The 19,880-nt window shown below is 50.0% G+C and overlaps 1 protein-coding gene across 1 annotated transcript; it reads right to left on the bottom strand.

The window, feature by feature from the left end:
• Positions 1-12,656: 12,656 nt before the first annotated feature.
• LOC104621363 (proepiregulin-like) lies at positions 12,657-19,371 on the bottom strand. The gene is made up of 5 exons (XM_010287829.1): positions 19,323-19,371; positions 15,030-15,113; positions 14,438-14,561; positions 13,706-13,852; positions 12,657-12,717 (listed from the first exon to the last, which is right to left on the bottom strand). Exons 1-5 carry the CDS (start codon positions 19,369-19,371, stop codon positions 12,657-12,659), a joined length of 465 nt encoding a protein of 154 aa, XP_010286131.1.
• Positions 19,372-19,880: the final 509 nt, after the last annotated feature.

The raw sequence follows: 19,880 nt of genomic DNA, 5'->3' as shown, positions 1-19,880 counted from the left end.
TGGCTCCTGTTTTTCCCTGCTCACTGGCACTAGATGCGGCTGAGCAGGACAGGCTGGGCTCAGTTTAGCACCGGTGGCAGGGAACATGTTGTAAGCCTGCCTGGGACAGCCGTCCCACCACGTGCTAGGAGGTTTTTTGGGAAGCTGCCTGCTGTTAGCATGCTGCCCTGGGCTTCGACTGCTCTATTTTCCACACAGCATGCACGGAGCAGCTCTCGTTTGGCCAAACACATCCTCCAGCACTCACCCACTTGTTTTTGTGCAATGGCTCCATTTGCAAATGCTCGGGGGCAGATCCTGACCCCAGCAGTAATTGTTTGCCTGAAGCCGCAAGGTGGGTGAAGCAATACCGGATTTACACTAGAACGGGGAGCTGTCCCTCAGCTAACCATCTCCTTCCCTAACACCACGTCCTGGCATGCCAGAGAGCACTGAAAATTGCTGCCCTTTCTTCCACCTCCTCTGGCGATTCGCAGAAACTTCCCCCAGGACTCCCCGGTGAGGGCCGGCGCACGGCCCTGCCTACGTGCCCCCCGAGGCAGGCTCCCCACGGTACCCCAATGCAAAAGCACCCTCCTGACGATGCTTGCCTGGCCTCACGGGACAGAAGGTGCTAGACACTTTAGACAGGAATCCCTAAAGAAACCGAGGCCGGAGCTCAGCTGTTGTAGTCAGTGCAGGTACACCGATTTACCCCAGCTAAGTTACTGTGGCCCTTTACCTTCAGTAGGATAGCATTTCCCCGGCACCGCACATTATTTTGGATATTCAGAGCACCACGTCATTGTTAGATGGGCAAAGTCATCAGATCGCCTCTCTCCTCTGGAATGTTGCCAGGATTGCGAGCCAGCACGGTCCCTACAGAGGAGAACACCCAGCTCATCGCTTTCCAGAGGCGTATGCAGCTACTGGATCATTCTGCAAGTGTTCCAAAAGTAGTCATTCTAAAAAGAAGAGAAAAAAAGTTTAAATGTGCAGCTGCGCTCAAGGTAGCAACAGCTGTGCGACAGCTGTGCGTTAAGTTTTGGGGGTCTCCCGGCTCAGTCACAGAATGCACTCAACTTTGCGAGTGTGCGTGTGACTTTGTGCGCGGTGTGGCTGTTGGCAAAATGATGTCTATATTTAGGAAAATATATTCTTTTTTTCCCTCTGTTGTCTTAGAGATTGAGCGGAAAAAGAGCCAGAGCAGAAATCTTCATATTAAAAAAAGCCTCCACAAAACAGAATGCCACTACGTGGTTGTTTTAAAAGCTAAAGCATGGTTACCTCTAATACCTGGAATGTTAGCTGCGCATCTTCTGTTTTCTTCATTCCATGCAACTTCTGGACAACTGCTTTTTTGCAAACTGTAATGAAGTGACTTTCTGTAGGCACAGGTGGTTTTTAATTATCCCACGCTGACTGCAGCCTTCTTTTTAAGGAACACTACATACGACAATCAGGGCAAATAACAGCTAGTTGTAACAGTGGAGGAACAATTTTTTATAGTCACAAGGCAAGGCAAAATTCCTTGAGATGGCCTTGGACAGATTCAGAGGCAACAATTTGGAGTTACCTTTCAGGCTCCCCTAAGAGGATCTTGGCCATGAAAGTCCGGCTGACCTATAGCGTGTTGGCGCCAATGAAAGTTGCAGTGGGTAGTTTGACTAACTGGGTTTGTTAAGTGGGGTGAATAATACATCCCTTTCCTCACCTTAGTGGCTTGGGTATGAAGTCACCTTGGAGATGCCTATCACAACTCGTTTGAAAGCACACAACGTGTGAGTAAATTACATGGTACTGCCCATTTTGAGGGATTGCAGTCTCACATGAGGATTGGGAACATGTGACAGAAATAGCGTGATGTTTTTGTTCTGTGCCCCATGTTATTTCCAAAGTAACAGAGAAATAAAGGACACGTGGGGATTGTTTGGGAATGTTCTCCTGGAAGCGCAACTAAAGTCTTAGCTTTTTGCTTTATAATCTTCCTTGCACAACGTTTTTTTCAACCTGATTCCCAAGTCGAGCAAACGGCAAGGCAGGTAAACACACACAGATGAACAGCGCGTGGAGTCCTCCTGTGTGAAAGTGTTTCATCTCAGCAGGCAAATGCTGTGAGCTGCCTGGATCCGTCCCCCGTGGGAACCGGGACAAATCCCCTCGGCCAAGAAGGGTCCTCTCCCACCCAAACTGAACGCTTTTAGTCTCGGCATCTTTACAAAGACACATAAAGGCCACGTCCCAGTCAGGTTTGCGTCGCTGAGCTCCCTGCAGCTGGAGCAGAGCAAAGGGTCTTCGGCATAAGCGAGACTCTCAGTATTTCCCCTGATGTGAATGGTTTTCCTTCTGATTCACCCCACCATCACCCGGTACCACCTCACCGCAGCTGAGTTTTTGCCTAGTGCCTTCCTATCGGCGCATCAGGGGGTCAATTTTCTTTACCTATTTGAAGTCATTTCGTATGTGAAGAAACAATGAATCACAAAGAGAGGCCTACAGCAATTAGAAACTCCTTTCCTCTCACCTTTGCCAAAGCTAGATTTTTTCCCTAGAACAAAGCCCAGGCAAGCCTTCCTACGCACAACAATGATTACGTAGATCACTCTGCACGTTGTTTTTTTTCACAGGCCATGAGCAAGCAAAGAAGCTCAGGAGAACACTCTATTTCACAGGCATGTTTGTTATGCTTCCTTGGAAATCCCATTGTTTGCTAGTAGTGCCTGCTTTTGGCTACAAGCGCTGTGTCCTCATGACGTCGGCTGCCAGGGTGCTAGCAAATAAGCATGGAATTTGGCAAACTGAAAAGGTGCCGCTGGAATAAGTCAGTCCTGGCAGTGTGGGCATTCATTTCCATGAGCTGAAGTGGGATCGGGGAGCGAGTGCTCTGCGAGGCTGCTGCCCGTCACACATGTCCACCTGCCAGCAAAACCCGTGCAGGTCGTGCGCCTCGGGTCCCCTCTTCCTCGCGTGTTGCATGTGTCCCCGGCAGGCTGGAGCGTGGGGCCAGTGCTTTCCCAGGAGAGGACTGCTGAGACACACTGTATGAGTAAGGTCTCGTTAGCATAAAGATTGCACACTCATGCTGTGAAGGAGGTTTCCTAGCCACAGTCTCATTTCCTTCTGTAGGTAGGTTTGCCTTCATGTAAGAAAAAACCCTATTCTTGAAGTCCTTGGGCAGAACCCAGCTTACACCGGCATGCCATAACGCTGTCCTCCTGGCATGTTTGGGTCTGCCCAACTCTGACTGCATGGAGGCACGCTCTGCCCCTCTGAAGCAAAACCGAGTCTCCACTTTGAGTTGGATTCAGCTATCCCACTTGCATGGGCTGTGCTTTGTTGACAAGAGGTGTCATTCCACTCCCAAAAGGCTTTCCAACTGATGCACGATCGTCTGCGTGGCTCCTCCTCTCCTTGTGGGCTTCACCCAGGAGGTTTCGGCGGGAGCAGAGGTCTGCTTCGAACGGGGGGGGAGAAACCCGGAGGTGGCAAATGCAGGGCTGAGCGCTTTGGTCTCCACCGCTCAAGGCTTTCCTCGAAGCGTAGAGCTCAGCTCTGTTCCCTTGCCACGGCGAGAGGTAACTCAGCTACAGCGGGTGAAGTAAACTGGTTTCAGACTAGTGCAGGAGCTACCGCCAGAGAGCAGATGCTGAGAGGAGATCCTGGTAGCGAGAGGGATTTCGATCAAAATCAGCTGCCTGACAGGGAAAGTGATCCTTGTCTCTATTCCCTCTCACCTGGGTGATGCTGTTTTGAGTTACAGAAGGGCAGGACGGATTTATCTGCCCCAGGGACACCTTAAACACACAACATGTGTCCCTCTGCCCCCACCCAGTCTCTTCTGAAGTGTTTATGCAAGATTTACCTGCTTCAATGATAATGAATGATCTCTGTCACTCTTAACTCCAGAAAGTTATTCACGAGCTTTCTCAAGTTGCCTGGAACTAGCATGTTTCTATGTAAAAAGAGAGAGAAAATTCAATGGCATTTGACTACACTTAACATTGTTTTAAGGTTTAAAGACATATTGTCTCCACACGCATGAAATAGGTCACTAAGCATTACATCCAGAAAGCCATTTTCCCCCACATTAGCAGGGTAGTGGCAAATAAAATGAAAAACTTTTAAAAGAAGGAGCTGAGCTGAAAAAAATGCACAAAACCTTGAACAAAAATTCAGAAATGGCCGTGCAGTGTCAATTCGAGAGTCACTTTTCAAGCATCGTGACCCCTAGGAATGCCAAATTCTTAATGTCGCACTAAGCGACATGGTAAGTAAACACATTAAAAGTGTTGGAAGAAACTGAAAGGAGGAGAGCCGAGGCTGCTCAGGGCCCTGCTGACCTACAGCAACAAGCGGCCTCGCACTCAACTTCGGAAATGCCTCCGTAAAGGCGATTTTTGCACAGGCTCTGTCCCATCCCCACTGTTAAATGCAGAGTCAGTCTTTCCCCAGCTTGCACCCACAGAGGGAGAGCCGTCATGCCTGTGCCCTTAGCCCTGCTGGGGTGGTTGCTCTCATCCCCACAGCCCTTCCCCAAAGTCCGACACCGGGTCTCCACGAGGTTTTCCAGACTGATTGGGCTCTGCCTGTCGGTCCGCTGCCTATGGCTGCCAGGCACCATGTACCCATCTTACCGTCCCTGTGCTCCACGGCATTGCCAAACCGGCTGTCCCGCGCCCAACGATCCCAGGAGCCCGGCCTTCGGTGCCACGACCCCTGAGCTCCAGTGCTGGAAGCAGTGACTCCCTGCTTGCACCGCAGGCGAAAATCTCCAAGGGAGACAGACAGGTAAAGCATCACTTCAGCAGAAAAGAGAGGGGAGTCCGAGGGACAGCTCTGCACCCCACGCTAGGACAGCCACAAACTGCACGTGTGCCCCTTCCTTGCCATCCACGACTGCCAAATGACCGCCACGGCATTCAGAGAACTTGCCATCCTGGCTGTCCGTCGGTGGGCTAAATGTGTCAGGGCTGAGGTCATTGCCAAACCCCTGGGAGGACACAGTGACGCTTGCATGCTCAGACCATGACCTTGAACAGCTCGTTTTGAAGTTGATGAATTTGCAGGAAAGGTGGCTGTGGGGTGAATAAAATCCGTCATATCACTTGGCATCGCTTCCAGCCCCCGCCGAAGGCAGGCCGAGGTTCAGGGCACCCAAGGCTGCGAGGGACAAGGCTGACAAAATACTCTTGGTGGCTGCATAGCTCTCCGGCAGCTGGTGCTGCCTTCGGTTTGGGAAGAAAGGAAGACTTTGCTGGTAAATATCAGGAAACTGAGCCTTGCAGTAATGATTAACCGCTCCGAGGACAGCACGCATGAGGAACGGTGAGCGCCTTCTAAAGATGCCGTGCATTTCAGGTCAGGGCTGCCCAAAGCCACGTGTCTGCCCCTTTGGGGAGGTCTGGCTTTCCAGCTTCCATTTCTATTCCAAAACAGGGCATTGCACCGAAAATGTCATAATTACTTTTGCCATGTCGCAGGTGGCAATGCTTTAAATTTTGCATGAAGAAAATACTGAAAGCTTTAATTTCCACTTTTTTGGATGCACAGAAAAATACCAGTTTCTGTAAGCTCCGAATGTTCTCTGCTGTTTTGAGGATGAGCCCAAAACGCTGCTTTTCCACAGGAGATTTCAGAGCTACCTCCCCATGGCAGGACGCGGCAGGGAGGCTGTGCCTCCAGCCTCCTCCGTCCCTGCTGCACCGAGTCCGATACCTGAGCCCCGCGCACGCCACAGTGGGGTGACACTCATGATGCCCCACGCAAAGAAACAGGGATCTGGAAGTGGGGGTGTAGTCTTCCAGGTGACCACTAGGTGGGAATGAAACCAGCGATAGAAATGTCACGGGGAACCACCCAGGAACACTGACCGATGAACGGATTTTCTTCCCCTCCGCTCGATTTGAGCTCATTGGAAAAAAACAGCTTGTGTGAGTTGGAAAAAAACCAACAAGTTTTGACTAGTGATGAACTGGCTGAAATGAAATATCCCACCTCAGTCATCTCGGTGGAAAGGAAAATTAACCAAGTCAGATTACTTGCCCGTTTCAGAGCCTGTATTTTCCAACATAAAAGTCCCTCAGGCAAAAACATTCTCTCTGAAACTTCGCTGCAGAAAGAAAGCCCTGCATCTCCACGCGCGAAGCAGCTGACTTGCCTGGCTGTGTCGGCTATCTGCACGGGGATGTCGTCATGGAGGCAGCGGCTGAGGAGGAACCGTGCGAGTCAGGGCAAAGCAGCGGTACCCAGAGCATCGCTGGGGACAGGGCACTGCTCAGGGTGGCGGGAAGCTGGCCAGGGAAGCTGGCAGCCATGATCGGGCATTGCCAGCCCCAACAGCAATGTTTCCCCAGCTGAGCCTTTACGGCTGCTGAGGGTAGGGTTGGGAATACCCTTTTCTGGGAGTTCTTCCCATTTTAAAGACAAATGTGTTACTAGTGAGAAGGAGAGGAGCTGCTTAGACACCAGGCTGCCTGAAAAAGACGGTTTGGACTCACCCTGCTGGGTTTTCCAGCCTTCATACATCCAGTCTGATTTCTGCTGTTTGACCTTCCTCATTTAAATGCTCCTGTCCTCCTGGTGAGCCTTCTACAGGGGCTGACACTTGCTGTGCCTTGCTGCACTCTCTCAACGATGCTTGTTCTTGGAATGGGTGGGCTGAGCAGGTGGACCTCCTGAAGGAGCTCCAAAGGTTAGGGAGGACACAGCTTCTCCTGTTGTTGTGTGCGTCCAGCTGGATATCCACCTCCCACCAGCTACTCTCCTCTCCTGAAATTAACCCGTTTCCCCTTCTCTACCAGCTAAATGACAGCAGTTCTGTGAGAGGCAGCTAAACTGGCTTCTCTTCCTCATTCATGTGGCTTGTACAACTGCCTTGGCTTCCCGTTATAAAGAAGGGAATTGACAGCCAGCCTGACAACGCGGAGTAGAAAGAGCCACCATCACAGGACCACTGGGGACCACTGGCAAACATCCACAGACAAACAGTGGTTCCCAGCTGGGGTTGGTGCCCGTTCACTATTTGTTCACTATTGCATTTTGTCTCCTACATTCCTACTGAGTTTTCCTATCAAGAGTCTGATGCCCTCTGGTGACTGGGTCAGAAGAATCAGACCTGGCATCCATCAGGGTAGGGCAGAGAGATTTCTCAATATTTTTTGATCAGTTGTTTTAATCTCCCAGTTTGCTGGGAAAGCTTTTAATCATACAGGATGGAATTATATGATGGGAGTGCTGGAGTAATTTAGGTTTGGCACTGGCTTTATTAAAATAATGATGACTATTTGTGCAAGAGCAAGCTTCTATATTTACTGATGGAACACCTTCCATCCATCTTTCCTTGCTTCCATCCATCCTTTCTTCCGTCCTTCCATCTGGTCACCGGTCCATGCATGCATGCATCCATCCATCCATCCATCCATCCATCCGTCCGTCCGTCCATCCATCCGTCCATCCGTCCGTCCATCCATCCATCCATCCATCCACCCATCCATCCATCCATCCTTTCTTCACCATAAACGTGAAGCATGACTGCTGCTGAGCCGGCTCAGATTTGCAACGAGCGTGTGATTTGTAAGCCTTTGTAGCCCCTTTAACCTCCTCTCTCCTCCCTGTGCTCCATACCTGCCCTTCTCACGAGTAGGCCCGATACGAGGTGCCAGAAGCACAGTGCAACCCGAAGCTTGCCTCAGCGGGGACTAGGACCAGTTGTCAAACATCCTCCACCTCTGTGATGTAACCCAAGACCGTCACGGAGGCTTCCTCCAGCTCTTGGCAAACTTGTGACATGACCGGCTGACGCACTCCAAGGAAACCCGCTGAGGGGGACACATGACTCATTGAGGCTTGGGATTGCCGAAGCACCTGTAGTGACATTACCACGAAGCACGCAACAGGCAAGACGGCATCTGCAGAGAGAAAGGTCAGCCTCCCAAGTTACATGCGTTGCTGTGTCATCTGCCGCCTGGGCCACGGACAATGAGCGTACTAAAGGAGGTTTGCTTTTAACCCCTGCGGTAGCCAGGGACATTGTGGTAATGGTAATTCCAGGTTTGGTAACAGTGGGCGCACAACAGACACTTGAAAACGTTTCTCCCTCAAGAACTGATAAGGAGATGGATGGCTTAAGTTACTGCGACTACTCCCGTTCTGATCTCTTTGCACTTCTGTGGCTGGCTGCTGCTTTTGGAAAGATTTTTTCTTCCAATGCCCTCTTAAAAAAGTTTGGATATGTTGTGACCAGGGGAAATATTAACACTGGTGACACTTGCACAGAAGCACAGCATTTCAGAGAGCTCACAGCAAGCCTTACTTCAAAAAAGCACCGTCCTACCACAGAGCACCAAGGGAGGAGTCGTTGCCATTGCTTTCCAGGTCAGCCAGCCCCAGTCTTGAAAGCAAGCATCAGTTGTCCTTTCCCTGAATCCCAAGAGGCTGGAATGGGTTTCGGATAAATTATCCAGACTTGTGGGAAAGAACCACACAGCAGGGTTACCGATAGGGCAGGTTCGGGATGGGGCAAGTTTTAAAACGATAGGGAGATGTCAAATGGCACACCACTGCAGCTGATGGGAGCTGTGGGTGCTCAGTCCTCCAGAGACCTGCCGGCAAAAACGTCCCGGGTGCCGGCAAAAATGTCCCAGGCAGAAAAACCGCGCAGCAATACGTTGCCGGCCCCGAGGACATGTAGATGGCCACAGTGTCAGCTGGGTCTCTCCAGTACCAGTCTGTAGTCCCTGTCCCCGCCTGTTTCACGCAGCGACTCTGCCGCGATGCAGTTTGGCACGGGCATGGGAGAACTTCCCTGGCCGGAGCCTGTAACACTCGTGCAGGAGGAGAAGGCGTTGGGCAAGAACGGCTTAGGCAGGGCAACCTCGGAGGCACGCCACAGGCGCTCTCACCAGCGGAAAGAGCTGCAGCCAAAGGTGACTCTGACGGTGGGCGGTGGCGGGTGAGGAAGAGCTGCACCGGAGGGCTGGAGGTGGTGCCAGCAGAAACCATGGAAAGAATGAGGGAGGTTCGCTCTCTGAGGCAAATTATTTGGGTTGTGTCATCAGGACCCGTCCGCACTGTTGCTGGACTGGCAATCTACATCCAGCCAGCACAAGCTGTTGAGGTGGCAGGCTGGTATGTGGCACCAAGCTTTTCAGTTGCTCAATCATGTGCAGGAGTGAGAAAAACACAGGGTCTGGAAGGGCTGTTACGGGCTGGGAGTTAAGATGAGCAACAGGATAGGTGGAGAAAGCCCAAGCCAAATCAAGAGAGTCAGCTAAAAGTTAAGATAGGAAAAAACAAACAAATCCTGCACAGGCCTGCGAGCTGTCTATTGCTCTTAGATTTGCCTGACCCGAATAGCTGAAGGCATGATAAACCCCAGGCTGCTGCTGTTACTGCAGTTTAAAGCGTCTGCAAGTGCAGCAACGGGCATCTGGACCCAAGCGCTGCAGCGGAAAGGTGCATCTCCAGCCACGGTGGCTGCACAGGTGCCGAGGGGCTGGCAGCGAGCAGCCTGAAGCCTTGCGGCCACTGGAGCTCTAGTAACGGGAGCTCAGGTACACTTTACAGAGGCTGGGGTGAGAGGACGGTGTCCCCTTTAGTGATGCTCCTGCCGAGCTCAGCACGGGAGTGCAAGGGCAGCGTGTGGGAGTCGGAGCAAACGCGGGGCTGGGCTGCGCACGCCTCCGGGCTGAGACTCTCCAGGGAGTCCAGGAAAAGTTTCTGGAGGATGAGGAGGGGCTGGCCGGAGCAGTTCACGGTCAGGCAGGGAAGCCTGACGGGGGAAAGAAAGATGTGATGCCCAGTATCCTAACTGCTTCACAGCAAAAATGGAAGGAGGCTCCAAGAATCAATTTTTGCTCCATCTTCGCCCTGGGAAAGGCTGTGCTAACAATGAGGCCGTGGCTGGGGTTGCCATTAGCTGTCACCAGCAGAACAGGTTCCTGGGCGACAACTGGATTACAGGAGGAGAGAGGAAGTGAAAAGCTGAAGAGCAGCTAATAAGGGCCCTGTGACACAGAGCTAACCCAGTTAACCAGCAGTGACCAACAATCCTCTTCTAACTCGATGCCGAAGGGAGACACAAAGGACCAGGCAGACAAGGGAAAAATTTATACTGGCCAGACCCATCTTAAACTGAGGGCTGGATAAGAACTGGTCTGTAGCACTGCCAACAATGAGCGCTTAAGTTCTCTCAGAAGACAGAAGAAGGTAGCCACGGACTACCTGCACAGACTCAGCACATGCAGCATAAACCCTACAGGATAACCTCATGTTTGAGAAAGATGGGCAAGACACCCCACAGTCAAATCAACACAGGCTGTTCTGTGACAGACCTCAAGTCAAACGGCAAGAGCCAGCTTGCCTGCAGCCATCAGGAGACGCCAAGGGGACTCCTTCTACCCCTACGTCACCGTACTTGATCTGGAAGAGTTTCTCATCTCTGGTCAGCATCGCTTGGTCAAGCTTTTCGTCCTAGGAAGTGGCGATGAGCAAAGCATCGCTTACTTTGGCTGAGCAGGCCTGGGTCTTGACTGTGCTTCATTTACCCACAGGCCTAGGGGCAGGCAGAAATGACGTTGGGGCTGCAGCGTTCAGAAGCTGGTGATGTATCTGCCAGAGAAAGAGTCTAAGAGCAGCGTGTGGTAGAAAGCCTGGAGCGAACGCAAAAGACTGAGCAGCACAGAAGTAACTCAGTACCCAGCCATAGCCTTGCCACCATAGCTCACGTGCGCCAGCCCAGAGCATCCGGGCTCTCCTGCTGTGCGCTGCTGTAGCGATCTATCACGTGCAATGTCGGTCTGCTCAAATCACGCCTTTGTTTTGCTAAGTCGACATCCCTCCTCATCACCTCATGGACTCCCTGCTAAGGAGGGAAGTGCAATGACAACTGGCAGAATCTGGGCAGAGCTACTTCATCACACCCCGGCTCTGCCTGACCACACCTTTGCTGTGGTTGGTGCTTGTCAGAGGAAAGATAGCAGGGAAAGTAAGTCCAAGACAGGAAGCAAGTATCAGGCTGTGAAAGAAGCAGAGCTATCCTTTCAAGACTCATCTTTTCGAAAGAAAGGGGCATAGGCCACACGGCCAGGGCACAGGACTCGGGCAAGCCTTTCCCACCTTGCCTCCCAGCCCCAACTACAGGGACCCTCCTCAGTTCCCATTCACAGCCCCCTCTGTCCTCCTCACGGCAGAACGACAGCTACGTTCCCAAAGCCCGCCGCTGGCGAAATGACTTGGCACAACCGGCCTCTGCCTGGACGAGCTCACGGGTTCCATTCCATGGCAGGTCACAGCTTCACTCTACAGGATGATGCAAGGCAGATTTAAGCCCTGTTACCTACAAGCTCAGCTGAAAATTGTTACTGGAAAACACGCAGCAGAAAAGCAAAAGAAGTCACTCTTGAGATTAAGAACCCCCCTTTGATTCTCAAGAACATCTAAGACAGCAGGGCAGCTGAAGGAGAGAGAGAAAGAGCCAGTTTATTCCTCCACGAGGACCTCTGGCTGAATGAGACCTTCTGAAATACCACTTTGTGATGTCTCAGGACCCACCAGTCTGCCTGACAAAGATTCTGTTGCACAGGTCAAGCGATCACAGGTCTCAGGCCCATGAACAGCATGCAACGCCGGCTGATGCAGCTCGCACGGACCTCTAGCAGAGACCACGAATGACATAAAGGTTGTGCTTTTTCTCCCGCCGCCTTAAAGCGTGAGAAGTGGTGGCATTAGCAAGGATGATTCAGATGCTGCAAGAATCCTTCCTTTTCATTGGGAGCCACGCTCAGGGCGTAGGTAAACCCAGTGGGCTGTTCTACCATTACTTTAGGCCAACAAGGTATCTACGATAAGCCCTCACTCAAAAACTTTCTGTTCCCTTGCTCCCAGCTTCACCACAGACACAGGCAGAAATGCTGCGGGGAGGACTCGAGTGCTGGTACCGGTTCTGAGAGAGTTTTCTTCCTGTAGCTGCACTCATGCTCTGAGCTGCCACGTGTTACTGTGTTCAGCTGCACAGACCAATCAACCTGTGCTGCCGCCTCCCCGCTGTAACCGAAAATACAACTTTCCCAAGCCTACGGATGAGCCAAGATCCATGCTGCTGTCACGCAGTATACGTTCGACGGGCTGCACTAGGAGCTGTGCTCTTTCTTCCTTTAAGTCTTCCTCCAATTACGCCAGCTAATAGCTACGTTCATTGGAACAAAGGTGCATCGACACATATTATTAGCTATACTGTGGTTTCTCTCTCCAAAAATAACTGCTGGGGCTTCAAACATCCCGCTCAGCCAAGCCATGCCAAATTTCACTTCACTCACACCACACAGACATTTTGACTTTGTCTACAACTTTTATTTCAAGGAGTACAATTGTTTTGAGCATATTCACAAGAATAAATATAAAATTACTCTTCAGAGTAAGAAGATGAGCTTTTATAAAAATATATCTCTATCTCACAGAACCACTTACGTGGGTTTCTCATTAGGAAATATTATTTAATAAAAAAATAAAACACTGAAAATAAAATGCTTGACCTATACTGATTGGATCACCAAATAATTGAAATTTTTAAAAGCATATAAATATTGTAAATATTGTTAATAACAATAACATTTAAATAGATGGGAAGCTGCCGAGTCCATCCAGACAAACACAACACTGTAGGAAGCCACTGTTTCTCCTTACAGGGCACCAACTTCCTTGTATTTGCTGGCGTTCGTTTGTCTCTTCTTGCTTCGGTACCTGGAAGGAAAGAAGAGAAGCGTGAGTTCTGGAAAGCCATTTGTTCCCAGCAGCTTTTTGGGGAGGGAAGGGCAGGGGGGTTGCAGGAAGAAAAAAAATAAAATGCTGTATGACCTCCTCACGTTTGTTTTCAACCTCTAGCAGCTAGGCTCTCTCTGTGCTCACTTCCAGGTCTGAGATAACTTGCATGCAGAGTCTCATTTCTCAACTTTTCACTGAAGATTTCGTATCTGCATTCAAGTCTTGCTGCTGGTACTAGGTTTGTCTTTGAGAAATCCTGCTGGATCCTTCCCTGCAATAGCGCTGAGTAACCTAACCAACTAGGCCATCTTCAATTTGAAATGACGTGCCATCGAGTCTTCAGGTAGGGAAGAGGAATTACAGTAGTTGCCATCTCGCTATCAAATCTGTGAAGCTGAGGTCCCCCTCTGGGGGTTGTTCCACCTTCTGGGCTCTCTGACAGCTGCTTATGATTATTCCTGCTGCTTGAGGGTCTGTTAATGGAGAAGACTACTGTCCTCCATGGTAAAGCTGGTAAGGCAATGCTCGTGGTAACACATTCACCACAATAACAGGGCAGCTAAACAAATTAGCTAGTATTAATCCAGTTGCTCTCCCGTTCTGATGACTGGGAAAATGGCATTACCAAGAGAAGGAGCTAGGATTTTCCCATTCCCTGTCTGCTCTCTCCTTTACCTCAACACATCCTCTAAGACAGATGTCAACTAACCTATACAGTCCTCCGTCGGGGTTAAAAGACATCTGAGGGTACTGTTGCCTAGCCTGCAATTTGGGTTACGCTACGCAGGCAGCATACTTGCTTTTTCGAACGCTTTGCTAAGTGCAGGCTAGCAGGTCTGTGTGTCAAACCATCCCCGTGCAGCCAAGTGAGCGGCGGTATCCCAGTCTATCTGGAGGTACGCAGCAGACATCTTACTACACGTACAGCTGACTCGCCTTTCTGAGACACGAAGAAAGTCTTTCTTACCTTCTGCAGATGTAGTAGGTTGCAATGGAGATGGCGGTGAGGAAAAGCAGAACTACGATAACTGTCAGTGCCACATACTCCTTACTGAGGGGCTGTCTGACAAGTTCCGAGTGCACACATCGGACACCAGAGAAGCCTACGTCACACCTGAGGATAACAGACGCAGAGTTAGAGCCATTGCCGTAGGGTTGCAGTTTAGCAGTCCACAAAGCATGCTATACTGCTGGCCTGCTGTTTCCGCAGGGACAAGCAATTTGAGCTGATGTAACTCAGTCCCACGTGGTCCTAGGAATGGTTGCAAATTCTTCAAGTAAACGAGGAATACCCTTAAAAATGCCTATGGGGGTCTTTATTTTGTAGGCTGAATCAAAGGAGAGACCTTGCTATTTTGCCCGAGGTCTGTCTCTCACCCTACTTTAAATACAGATGAACAGGAAAACACATCAGAATGAGAATCCTGAATGTAAGTTGGGTTGGTGAGTCATGTCAGGTGTCTAAGACTCTCACCCTGGTTTCACTGGAGCCAGCACAAGTGCTTACGACTTGCTTAAACGCAGCTGAGGTGTTATTATAGATATACTGCTCCTCTTTAAGTTTGTGTGAGGATTTAAATACTCTGCCGGACTGGTGTTCTGGCTAAGTGTCAACAGGAGCGAGATCAAAGGCCACATACGGCTCATCTCAAAGCCCACCTCAGGGAGGTCCGCAGGACGCATTGCGCGCTGTCCATACCTGCAGTAGTGCTCATCCAAGTCCACTATGTACACGCACTGTCCGTGGAAGCAGTAGTCCTTCATTTCCGGCTTGCATCTCGTTATGCCAACTTGAGCCACACGTGGACTGTTCTCTGTTTGGACTGCAGGGAGATTTTGTTAGCATCTCATCAGCCTTACTTTCCCTTTCCATTCCCCAAACAATGTACCGACTTTACAAGTACAACTAACAGTCTGGCTACCAAAAGACCTCCCCAAGAGACCTCCAGTGCAGTAGGCATTTAAAGCAGGCGAGACTTCTGAACAGGGAGAGGATTTTCCCAGGCCAGAGTTCTACTGACTTTTCCCCGGCAACTTCCACATAAGCTATTTCTGCTTTTACAGCAGAGTCCTCATTTCAGACATAGCTCTTCTGCTGAAGAAGCAATATTAAAAGAAATGCAGGCTGAAAAAATGGTTCTTGTTCAACACCGCTGAGCACTTTGCAGGACGCTGGCAATGTTGCTGAACAGAAAAATGGTTTCCTAGGGCACCTCAGTGAGGCCGCCAGCCCAAGGAAGATGGGAACCAAAGACTTGTTATTTACAGAGCGAGCTGTGCAGCAGACGTACTCAGTGCTGTTGTGCAGTTCTCCATTTCACCAGGCCCACATAATGGAATCACTGTTGTGCCCAGGACTGCTTGCAACAGGTAACCTAGAAGAGAATAAAAAAAGAGAGAGTCAAAACTAGATGCTTTTCAAGTATACCTAAGTATTTCAGCTGGTGTACTCATTAAGTTAATACAAGAAAAACAGAAGCTTTTTATCATAGCAGGAAAAACCCAGTGTTGTAGCTGAAAAAAAGTAGGTCTGAGAGACTTGCTGCCTGTCTTACATAAGGAAGCCCAAAGAAACATCTCTGAAATACAAACTTTTAATGTAGACAGAGATCAAACAGAAACTCGGTGCCTGTGACCACCTCTCACCCACACTCTGGGTAAAACTGGGCAGGAACAGGCTTGGAGAGATTACACGAGGAGAGGCAGAAATTAGGCCAATTCTGATTATGTTAGGTTTCTGACTAGTCTGGCATGGCACCTGTGCAAGGGACACAGCCAGGGCTCCACACTTAGACATGACACTCCAGCCTTCATGGCAGGAGGAGCTCTTTCCGTGATCAGAATCAAGACGTCCTTGAGTCACAGCAGTCCACGGGGAGAGGATTTCCTAAGACTCAGCAAGTCAGTGCAGCAGGCTCAGCACCCCACCACTGGCTTCAGAGACCACACACTGCTCGAGGGAGGCTTAACACAAAAGCTGCTCTTTATCAGCAAAGAGCTTCCTTAGCCCTCTACTTGCCGAGCCAGCCTGAAAGGCCAGACAGTTCCTGCACTAATACCGCTCGTCCGCTGGAGCTTTCCAGTTAAAAGTCCGCTCGCAATGCCAGCTAACACGGGATACCAAATGCTCTTCAGCTGGTCGCTGGGTTGGAGAGGTTACTGACCACTTCACCGATCCTGGGCCAGTGTTACTTATCTCAGCAGAACCCCAGAAGAAAATGGGTACATTTCTGTCCTTCTGTCACCATCCACGCTAAAGAAAACCACAGCTCAGTAGGTTTGAAGTGGGTACCAGGCATAATAGGAGACTGCACCAGGCAGGCTGAGCAGTTTGGCTACCACCGCGGCGGCTGCGTTTCCTTGGGGTGCTCGGGCCCTCCTTCCCTTCTCTCAGAGAGTCAGCTTACAAAGCATTTTGACATCTTTAGGGCCATATAGCGCTGCACAGGCACAGCTTTCAGGTATTCTGTTAGTGAAATGAACATTTGCAAGATTTGAAGGCCAACACAACACTTCCATGGCTAGCCCATGAGGAACAGATAATGTTTGCCCCAGCTGGCCATGAAATCCCCTTGGCCAATGCTCCTGCTGTGGACACAAACTAACCTGCTCACGAACTGCTTAGTCATCAGCCCCATTCCAGAGAAGTCTGTAATTTGTGTCTTTGGGCTGTTTGCCTCCATTAACTTGTCAGGTCATGCATGTTTAATGGAGGGAGTGTGCCTTTGTAATTTCTTGATCACTCTAATTCAATGCCGGTTATTAGAAAGTTTCATTACATCTCGGTGTTAAATCTAGTAGTGATTTATGAATTTCCTGCAGCTCATCTATTTCTGGGTGACTAGCAGGCTTCCTTTAAGCTTTATTCCAGCTAGAATACAAGAACAGCAGGAACACCCATCGTGGAGGGGCAGGGGGGTTTTGTGTGCATGTGTTTGTGTTTCTTTAAAAACGCCATTCCTTCTCCCAACCTCCCTCTCCACTGCATTCCTAGAGAAGCTAGCAAGCCAGGTTTCCACCAAGCTTTAGAAGAAAGGACAAAGACTAGGTCCACCAGAGGGAGAGCCACGGTATCAGACCAGTGGTGCTGGCATCTGCATTTGAACAGAAGACTCAGCTGGAGACATCTGCACCTCTTAGCATGACTCAGCAGGACCTGCCTTTCGCTCCAATGGGGCAGGACCAGCAAGTTTACTTTCAGGGTGGGATTTTTTTTTTTTTTTTTTTAACAGCACTGTGGTCACCATAGATTTCATCAGCAGAAGCAGTTTAACACTTCTGTAAGGCAAAGTTGAGTCGCCATGTCAGAAAGTTAAAGTGTTGGATGGATGTGGCCATCAGCTGACAGACGGTGGCAGCTCAGTTACTGCTAGAAGTCTTTGAACTTCAGCCAGGGACCTAATGTCCCAAATGATACTGGGAAAAGAAGATTTACCGAGTCAGTCCTTCTTCCCAGGAGCTACACGGACATTTCACGAGTGCTCCAAGGACTAATCAGCTCCCTGGGCAGGGAGCAGTCGTGGCACAGGACAGCTCTGTCCCGCTAAGTAATACCATGTTACTGCAAGAAGGGATGCTGAAATCCTGCGACTAGCCAGAGGTAGTGACCCGAGGCTCCCTCCTGTTCCCCACGGACTGCTGCCATCATCTCGGCGCGATGTGCTACAGCAAGATTTGGTCTGAGGGCCCTATGACAGTAATGACTATTAAGTCAAGGCAAAATATGCTAGAGGTACCTGAAATATCCGCCTCAAATCACACTTGGTTAAGTAGCTAGATTAAGCCAGCTGACAATCTCTTTTAGTCTACATATTTCAGTTTCAGCTTGCATACTTCCTTGATCTAAGCATAATGTGAGCAGTTGCTTTCTAATCTAGAGTTCCCAGTTTGACAGTTACCAGAACCTGCCTTTTGCATTTGAGAAACTCAAACCTAGGTACGTTGAAGAGACTGGTCAGCTCTTCTCTTCGCTCCAGAGACAGGCATCGCTTTCTAGCTACAGGAAAGGCCAAAAGCCAGACACCTGTGAATGACAGATTAAAAATAACCTCCTCCTACAACACCGAACTACGGCTCGCCCTACTGCAGCCATGTGCAACACCGATAGCCTCCTCTGCCTGACTGCAGACACACAGGCCGGAAAGGCCGGAGAGCAGGCGCAGATATTTGCTAACACTCCGCAGTTATTTTCTGCATTTGAGCGAAGTTCTTCCTGCTCTGCACTGTTATATTTTGCCCTTGCCCCCATGCACATATTTCTCCTGTGACATCAATGGGAGGGGGATCCTGCGGAAGGATAAGGGATCCACACACCGCAATAGCAAGAGAGAGCCTTTCCCAGAATAATTATTAGATGATGTATACCAAACATAGGTCCTGGGAGAGGTGGTTGTATTTTTAGTCCTTCGCTGTTCACTAAGCAAATACTCTAGAGAACAAGGTAACAGCAATGAGGTGGTGGATATTCATGTCTGTCCCACAGGAATGCGAGCGCTACACTTATTGCTACACTGCTAGCGTGCACGCGCAATACTGTCGGGTACTGCAGGTATTCCCGTAAGGTTAAGGCGGACGGCAGTGGCTCTTCCTGGGACAGGAATAGTGCTGCTGTTTATCAGTCCTTCCAGGAAGGATGAAAGGAAAATGCAGGACAGAGACCGGCTACCTTCGCTTCCCGCAGCCTTCATCAGAGACGACACATGAAGGCTAACTACCAGTTCATCCACTGAAAGCTAGCTATAGTTGCCAGTTACAGGATGACTGCTAAGGATGAGGGACGCGCATACAGGATACACGCAACTGACAACTAGCCTCTTTCCAAGACTTACACCCAGTTTAAATGGGAATTGTCAGGTTTCTCAGAGGTCAACTGTCATGTGAGTTGGCTTTGCCTGTCATGAGATCACCAGTCTTGTACCAGTTCATCTGAAGAAGACCCCACGATGCTACTTCGCATTTGGTGTCTCTGTGGTCTCTCTGCCGCAGAGGCAGCGCCTACACTTTCCACGTGGGTTGTGATTCCGAAGCCATGCCAAGCGCAGAGGTGTCCAGGTGACACACACCTGGAGGATCTCGGGCCCTTTTAACTCCGGTCACCTGATTTTGGACACCCAGAGCGTGTCTGACTGTCTAAGACCTTCTTTGTGTAGGCTACCCAGAAACATGGAAGTTAGGCAGTCTGTCCTACTGGCTTTGTGAGCACCGCTACTACCACCACTTAACTATAGCACATCACCTTCCATATCTCTCCGCTGCTAACCTTCCTAGCTAGCCACAGAAGTTTGCAGGCCATCTCAGACAAAGCAAGTGCCTCTGGCAATAAAGGCTAGGTGAGTGGTTGTGTTTTAGATGAGGATCACAGAAATGTAGCGTTAGCCAGGAAAGCCTTGCCAACAGCTTACTCTTACTCAAGATTTGGCTGTGCAACTATACCTCTCGCTCACATCAACCACAGCATCTCTAGAGTTCAGATTATCCACGTAGGCTGTGCATGTTTCCTGGGAAAAGGGAAGTGGTCATTCGAGATTATTTTAACCACCTCAGACAGAGCACACCTCCCCATACTTGTGCTCAGGATACATCACCTGGCGGCTTCTCGTTGTTTCGGGTAGGATGTACCTGGTGCCTGACCATGCCCATCAAGGCAGGTGCCCAATACTCCTCTTTCTGAGATGAGGCGTACAAGAGGTAGCTCTTCCCATCCAGATGAAGAGAGACGCTGTCAGCCCTTTCTCACCGCTCAGCCCCCTGTGACCCGTGTATCATTGGCCTACTGTCTAAATGGAAGGACCCCATGTGATGGTACCGAGAGAGAGCGGCTCAGATAAATTACCTGTAGGGCAATGGGACAGAAGCATCTATACACGTTTCTGGGAAGTAACGACCAGGTTTCCCCATCTCAGGTTTTGTACCCATGACTTCAGAACTGCCGACTCACGAGTCATGGAAGCCCAGCGCCAGACCACAGCAGCTCTAAGGCAGCACTGGAAACACCAGCCTGTAGGTGAACACTGTCGCTCCAAAATTGCTACCGGCTCACGTATCACCTTCAACATTGTGCCAGGACTTACCCTTAAGCAGAGATAATGCAGATAGTTGCCTATTATGTGCACCCAGTCATCTCGGTACTGCTTCCACCCCTG

The sequence above is a fragment of the Phaethon lepturus genome, unplaced genomic scaffold (assembly GCF_000687285.1).
Source record: "Phaethon lepturus isolate BGI_N335 unplaced genomic scaffold, ASM68728v1 scaffold32265, whole genome shotgun sequence".
NCBI classification, from domain to species: Eukaryota; Metazoa; Chordata; class Aves; order Phaethontiformes; family Phaethontidae; genus Phaethon; species Phaethon lepturus.
This window is presented reverse-complemented; position numbering and strand designations above follow the sequence as displayed.